This window comes from Oratosquilla oratoria, chromosome 17 (assembly GCF_046742065.1).
Source record: "Oratosquilla oratoria isolate Oo_2021 chromosome 17, ASM4674206v1, whole genome shotgun sequence".
Lineage (NCBI taxonomy): Eukaryota > Metazoa > Arthropoda > Malacostraca > Stomatopoda > Squillidae > Oratosquilla > Oratosquilla oratoria.
In genome coordinates this window covers 62,878,462-62,885,796 of record NC_134793.1, presented here as the reverse complement: position 1 = coordinate 62,885,796, position 7,335 = coordinate 62,878,462, and the positions used below count along the sequence as shown (strand labels likewise).

The following is a 7,335-nucleotide window of genomic DNA, read 5'->3' as shown; positions in this document are numbered from 1 at the left end:
TTCATAAACCGAACAGGAAAGATATAACTGGTGAGTAGCCTATTCCGTAAATTTATAATTTTGATTGACATTCGTTATTGCTCTAATACGCAATTTTTGTCTTTATCTTTTATCATTTCCTAGATAAATGTTAGTTCCAATAGATGCACGAAAGAAAGGGCATGAGCGGATAACCTAGTTTAAGATGACTACCTATTCGAATGAACCTAGTTTGAAATGACCACACATTCGTTATTGCTGTAATGCGCAATTTTTGTCTTTATCTTTTATCAATTCCTAGATAAAGGCTAGTTCCAATAGATGTAGTATTGCGCAACTGTGATTGTTTATTTTTGTGATTGTTTCATAAGCCGAACAGGAAAGATATAACTGGTTCGAATGAATCTTTGAAACCTTTGAAATGAAACGAACATGAACATATTACAGAGGTTTGTTAATTGCCAGTGTTGCCGAGATTTGTTAGTTGTCAGTGTGGTGTCGTGTCGTGTGCTACCATGGACTTTAATACTGAAATGGACGAGGTGGAAGAGTTCCTGCGGTCAAAAAAGTATCCAGTGCATGTTGGAAACAACAAGGGAAAAAAAGCTAATTTTCGAAGGAAGTGTCAGGCATTCACAATCCAAGACGACTTTCTGAAGTATGTTCATAAACCTAACAGGAAAGGTGAGTAGCCTATTCCGTAATTTTATAATTTTGATTGACATTCGTTATTGCTCTAATGCGCAATTTTTGTCTTTATCTTTTATCATTTCCTAGATAAATGTTAGTTCCAATAGATGTAGTATTGCGCGACTGTGATTGTTTATTTTTGTGATTGTTTCATAAACCGAACAGGAAAGATATAACTGGTGAGTAGCCTATTCCGTAAATTTATAATTTTGATTGACATTCGTTATTGCTCTAATACGCAATTTTTGTCTTTATCTTTTATCATTTCCTAGATAAATGTTAGTTCCAATAGATGCACGAAAGAAAGGGCATGAGCGGATAACCTAGTTTAAGATGACTACCCATTCGAATGAACCTAGTTTGAAATGACCACACATTCGTTATTGCTGTAATGCGCAATTTTTGTCTTTATCTTTTATCAATTCCTAGATAAAGGCTAGTTCCAATAGATGTAGTATTGCGCAACTGTGATTGTTTATTTTTGTGATTGTTTCATAAGCCGAACAGGAAAGATATAACTGGTTCGAATGAATCTTTGAAACCTTTGAAATGAAACGAACATGAACATATTACAGAGGTTTGTTAATTGCCAGTGTTGCCGAGATTTGTTAGTTGTCAGTGTGGTGTCGTGTCGTGTGCTACCATGGACTTTAATACTGAAATGGACGAGGTGGAAGAGTTCCTGCGGTCAAAAAAGTATCCAGTGCATGTTGGAAACAACAAGGGAAAAAAAGCTAATTTTCGAAGGAAGTGTCAGGCATTCACAATCCAAGACGACTTTCTGAAGTATGTTCATAAACCTAACAGGAAAGGTGAGTAGCCTATTCCGTAATTTTATAATTTTGATTGACATTCGTTATTGCTCTAATGCGCAATTTTTGTCTTTATCTTTTATCATTTCCTAGATAAATGTTAGTTCCAATAGATGTAGTATTGCGCGACTGTGATTGTTTATTTTTGTGATTGCAGAAGTTCGCTTCCTTCGGGTGATTAAGGATCGCCAATACCAGCTTGACATTGTACTGGCTAGTCATCGAGGATCTGGTTACAGCGACGAATCTGTTGCCTTGGGAGGACATGTGGGCAGAGAAAAAGTCGTCGATCGTATAATGCAAAGATATTGGTGGCGCAAAATTGTATCTGACGTAAATGAAACTATCAAAACTTGCTTGCGGTGCCAAAAATCAAGCACAGTATTCAAGAAAGTTGACTCGAAACTGCACAATATCCCAATTAAGCCTCAAATTATGCACCAAATTGGAATAGACCTATGTTCCTTAACAAAGTGAGTTTGGTTTTATAAAAACATATAAATGTGATATTCTATTTTAGCATAATAATAATAATAATTAATAATTAATTGATTAGTAATTAATAATTAATTGATTAATAATTAATAATTGATAATAAGAAACTTGCATAAACTGATATATATCACTGTATATGATTTACAATGGTGATTTTTACCACCAAGTTCTTCATCAGACCCACCATCTCCAATTGTCCAGATCATAGGGGTTCAGCAACAGGAGATTATCTACAAATTTAATCCAATAACAGTTGTAACACAGCGAGCAATCTGCAACAACTCTGGTGGACGTCTGATATCTAAGAAAAAATCTGGTCCCTCTGGAAAAATAAATAAGACTTTCAAAAACACAAGTGAACCCCTTGCTGTCAAAGTAATTAAAGGTGATGGAAATTGTTTTTTTCGTTCCATGGCATTCGCTATCACTGGAGAAGAGGACCAACATCCTGTTGTCAGAAGCTTGATATGTGATTTCCTTTCCACCAACGAAAACATCCAAGTTGATTCAATGCGTGAGGATAAAGTATGGGGAACAACTACAGAGATTATTGCAGCAGCCAACATGTTTCAAGTAAATGTATGTGTTTGGGCAAAGTTTGGATCTATTCACACATGGCATATACATAGCCCGAAAGGTAGTGAAATCATAAAGGATTCAGTGTACCTTGAGAATAACGCAGGCAACCATTTCAATGTAGTTATCCGTGTGTAGTGTAATTTCTAATAAGTAATAAATAGGTCATTGTAATCCAAGAAAAATAGGTAATCATGTATAGTGTATTTAGATTTTTTTTGTATGGGCCGAGCAACCTTAATAAAAAAAAATCAAGCATCCAATAATGGGAGTCATTTCAACCCGATGGGGAGTCATTTGAAACCAGTTTCAGTTAACTGGGGAGTGTTGTCAATCTAGTTTCATTTGACTGGGGAGTGTTTTCAAACTAGGTTCAGGAGACTCCGGGAGTCATGTTTTGGGGGAGTGTCCTCAAACGTCTACACCGGCGTAGTTTTTGTTCCCAGAACAAAGGTTCTACGAGCACTGCTCCCATCTTAGAGTACCCTATTCCTTCTCGCACTTTTCAGACTGTGGCTATAGACCTTTTGCAACTGCCTCGTAGTACGCAGGGCTCTGTGTATGTCCTTGTGTGCGTGGATCACTTTAGTCGTTTTGTGGTCTTAGCTCCCTTACGTAGCAAATCTGCACCAGTTGTAGCACATGCTTTAGTTTCCCATGTGTTGTGTCCATACACCACTCCTTCGGTGCTCCTTGGTGATAATGGGACTGAATTTAGGAACGAGGTTTTGGCAGGTATTTACGAACGTTATGGTATCAAACAGATGTTCGTGACTGCTTATCCTCCAGCGTCCAATGGTCTTGTTGAGAGGACGAACAGGAAAATTTTAGAGATCCTACGTCACCTTGCTAGTAATTTTCATGAGTCTTGGGAGGATTGGCTTCCCCATGTTAGTGCTTGTATCAATAGCACCATTAATGTTTCCACGGGCAAAACGCCTCATTATGTTATCTTTGGAGTTGAGAAACGGCTCCCATATGATGTGCTTGACAGCCCTGCTCGTCCCCTCTACAATTTAGATGACTATAGTAAACTACAGAGTTATGTGCTGCATGCCATTTATAATTCTGTTAGAGATAAACTGGATGTTTCAAAGGCCTGATCGCCAGTCAAAATTTAATTGTAAATTTGAGGGGCCCTTTTGGTGACTGAACGCCTACACCCTAACAAGTTCAGGATCTTTTACCCCTCTACAGGCCTTAGCGAGATTTCACACTCTTATAGGCTCAAGAAGGCTCAAGTGCCTATCCCTGCCTTTACTCGGCCTCCTCCAGGGCCCCCTGTAAGAACTATGCCTTGTTTATCTACCCCTCATTATTATGACCTTAGGTCAAGGGGTCCTGTAATTACCTAAACTTTCATTGTGTAGTGTTATGTATTCTTGTGATGTTTCCCATTTTTGTGTGTGTCCTTTTTCTTGGTTATTAAGTGTACATATTGTTTAGCTAATATTGTATTTTGTCGTGTTTAGATATAAAGTATCATGTCCCGGACGTCCGGCAATTGCTGTATTTGTATTTTTGTTAACCGGCGCCAGTCTTATGTTCCTTTTTGTGTTTGTATGTATTGTCTTTATGTAATCATTTATGTATGTGTGTAATGTATTGGGTGTGCTATTGTATCCATTTTTTCCACACTTTTGTGTGCCACAATTGCGTACGTGGTATGTGTGTGGTTTGTCCTTGTGTCTTATGGATTCTCCTTGCCTCGGTCGGTTTTTCTTGTTTGCTCGGTGGGGTCACCGAGTGGTGCGGGCCGAGCGATGTGTTGGCGTGGTTTGTAATATGCTTTCGTACGTTGTATTGATGCGGCATGGGGGAGTGTAACATGTACATTCGTGTTGGTGTGTTGCGTGTTTGGGGAGTTGTGTATTTCCTCCTTTTTGTGAAGTTGGAGTAATAAGTTATTATTCATTGTTTTATTATTAATTGTATTCATATTTACATTATGTATAAAAATAACTTGTATGAGATAATGCAAATACGATGCACTTTTTTTTTCCCCGCGCAAAGCGAGAGAGATTTGTGACTAGTATTGAGCAGCCTTGTGGCGCGTGCACGCATTAGTTGTGAGTGTTATAACCAAATATATTAAATTCGGACAATTGCATTTTGTACTCATTTAGCCACACGATACAAGCCTCATGGTGGCTATGCCGATAAAGGTAGTAGGATGGGTCGCTCAGTCCCCATGTTTGCATGTGTACCTATATCAGAAAAAAAAAAAAAATCCAGAGCCTTTTTTTTTTTTTTTTTCACCAGAGCCATTTTTGATACTTCCAGAGCCATGTTTTTGCAGGTTCGATTTCCTTCAAACTATTGGAAGGCTAACTCATTACTCATGTGCATGAGGGTGGAAATGCACGACAAGCCTTGCAATACACCGTTAGAGTACCATCACTGCCCCGATCCCCTTCAAGCTAATCTAGGTTCCACGAGCGTATAGTAGATTCATGCTTTACTGGTTTTCGTTTTCCTTGGACTTGCCCGTAGAGTTTGAATTAGGCTTTGCCGGTCCAGAAGCGCTTCCTGTCGTCAAAACACTCTCCCTCGATTCTGAAAAGACTGAATCTGAGGGCAAATCATCTTCACTCATCTTCACTCGCTTCACTAGAAATCGCTCCATGATGTACGATCATCGAAAGTTTGGCATGGACGTGACCTAGCTACCTTAAACCTAAGCTAGCTAACGAATCATTTTTTCTTTTGTATTTTTTATTCTCCCTCCAAAGATTCATATATATGAACTAAATATATAAATATCAAATGTTCATATTTATACTTAGATTTATTTACTTTCAATTACTATCCAAACATTTGATTATATTTTGTTTTCTCATAAATATGCGAACGAGGTTATAAATGGGATTTCCCAGTTTCCCTCCTAGGCCTCGAGCGAGTTTGCATATGTACAGTGTACGTATGCATGCGGTCATGTGGTATTGGGTATGGTGCATTGTACATGTAGTCAGCGCGTTGCTTGGGCAGCTAGCTGCATGCAACCAATGAACTTCCCTGTATACAGGTACCATCCAATTCGCAACTATAGTCAGCGCAAGGAGAAATGACCGATAAGGCGGGGCTAGGAGATTTCCCGGTGTTGCCACACATGGGCATCCATGGCGAGAACGTGCGTGTGGATGCAATGTTTTCTGAATGCAGTGTGAGGGGGGCGGGGCCAGAGATTAGATGTAGCGGCAACGTCGCTCTCTCTTTTCCATATGCCATGTCTAGACTCGAAGAAACGAAACCTTTGTATAGAAAACATTGCTTTGATTTTTACCTCAGTGGTGGTGTGTGACAAAAATTATAATTTAATCATATGTGGCAACATTATAAAATCATAAAATAGAATCATAAAATAAAATAAAATTATGAAATAATTAGATGTGGCACCACAGGGGAACTCCCAGTGCTCCGCCCTAACGGCCAGTTCTCAGTGCAACGGGTATAGCGACATTATGTAGCACGATAGTCGTGTAGAGTCTAGTCAACCTGTACTAGTATACGCGCGCATGCAGCTGACACGAAGCTAGGCTAGGTAAGCCATTGAACTCTAGCAGCTATGCCGCATACTCGTACGTACGTATATCAACAAATTGAAGTTGATTGATGCGTTGCGTTTATGATATCGATTGATAATGCAATGATTGATCACGAGTAAGTTGTGTTTGCTCTGATCCTTTCATCAATGGTGATGGGATTCAGGGATTGCCAAATTTAGTGATTTTTTTTGTGGGGGATCGCTCGCGCTATTGGGTTTATGAGAGCGACATTGGAACTTTCCCGAGCGAAATCGCTCGTCGCTCCCGTGTATTTTTTTTCGCTGACCTATATACAACATAAGATTTTTGAAGCTCATCGACGACCTGCCTGGTGTTGTTCCTGAGGAGTAGGTTTAAGGTTTTTTGTTTTGGTAGTAAATAATAGAATTAATTTTGGAGCTTGAATCAGTGGGCTTGATGTTTCTCTATGATTTGTTACATCACTCTCTCATCCTCCTTATATGCAGTTAAGAAGAAGGATTTGTAATATATATTGATAACGTTCTACGCTGGATTGTCTGCTACATTTGCTGGTTTAACATCCTCGTACCAATTTTCCATTAATTTCTTGGTTACTTTTTCAATGTCTCTATTGCTAAAACCGTTGTTAATTAAGACCTGTGATGCTCTTTCTAACTCTAGGTGCACATTTTTCCACCTACTACAATGGTAAGGGATTTTCGTACATATGCACTAATTGTTGAGATCTTATACCTTTAGGGGCATCCACTCAGTCCGTTAAGGCAATGTTCGGAGTTACTAGCTTTGGTGTAAACTGAAGTATGAAAAGATCCTTCTCCTTGTTTCACTAGGACATCAAGGAAAGGGAGAGATCCATCTTCACTGTTTTCGATGGTATAGTTGAGGCCTGAGGCTTCTATGAGTTGCTGTTGTAAGGCTAGGATTTGCTCGTTATTTTCCGCTTTTACAAAAATATCATCTATGTATCGACAGTATATTTGCGGATTCTGTACTTCACCGAAGACCTCTTCTTCGATACTACCCATGAAGAAGTTAGCAAAGAGAACTCACTAAGGTGATCCCATTGCAACTCCATCTATCTGGCAGTCTTTGGTACCTCTCGGGCAGGTGAATGGGGCTTCTTTAGTGCAAATTTCTAATAGTTTCTTCATCACTTCTTCCGGGATGTCGCATTTGGGGTAGGTATCGTTGTGGTAGACTCTATTGATTATATATTGTATCGCACGATCTACCAAAATATTAGTGTAGAGGCTTTC

The 7,335-nt window shown here is 39.1% G+C and overlaps 1 protein-coding gene across 1 annotated transcript; it reads left to right on the top strand.

Annotated features, from left to right (window-relative positions):
• The first annotated feature begins 740 nt into the window (after window positions 1-740).
• Window positions 741-2,612, top strand: LOC143034208 (zinc finger and BTB domain-containing protein 11-like). The gene is made up of 3 exons (XM_076200151.1): window positions 741-1,481; window positions 1,639-1,954; window positions 2,155-2,612. The coding sequence occupies exons 1-3, from the start codon at window positions 1,313-1,315 to the stop codon at window positions 2,216-2,218; spliced, it is 549 nt and encodes a 182-aa protein (XP_076056266.1). The 5' UTR covers window positions 741-1,312; the 3' UTR covers window positions 2,219-2,612.
• Window positions 2,613-7,335: the final 4,723 nt, after the last annotated feature.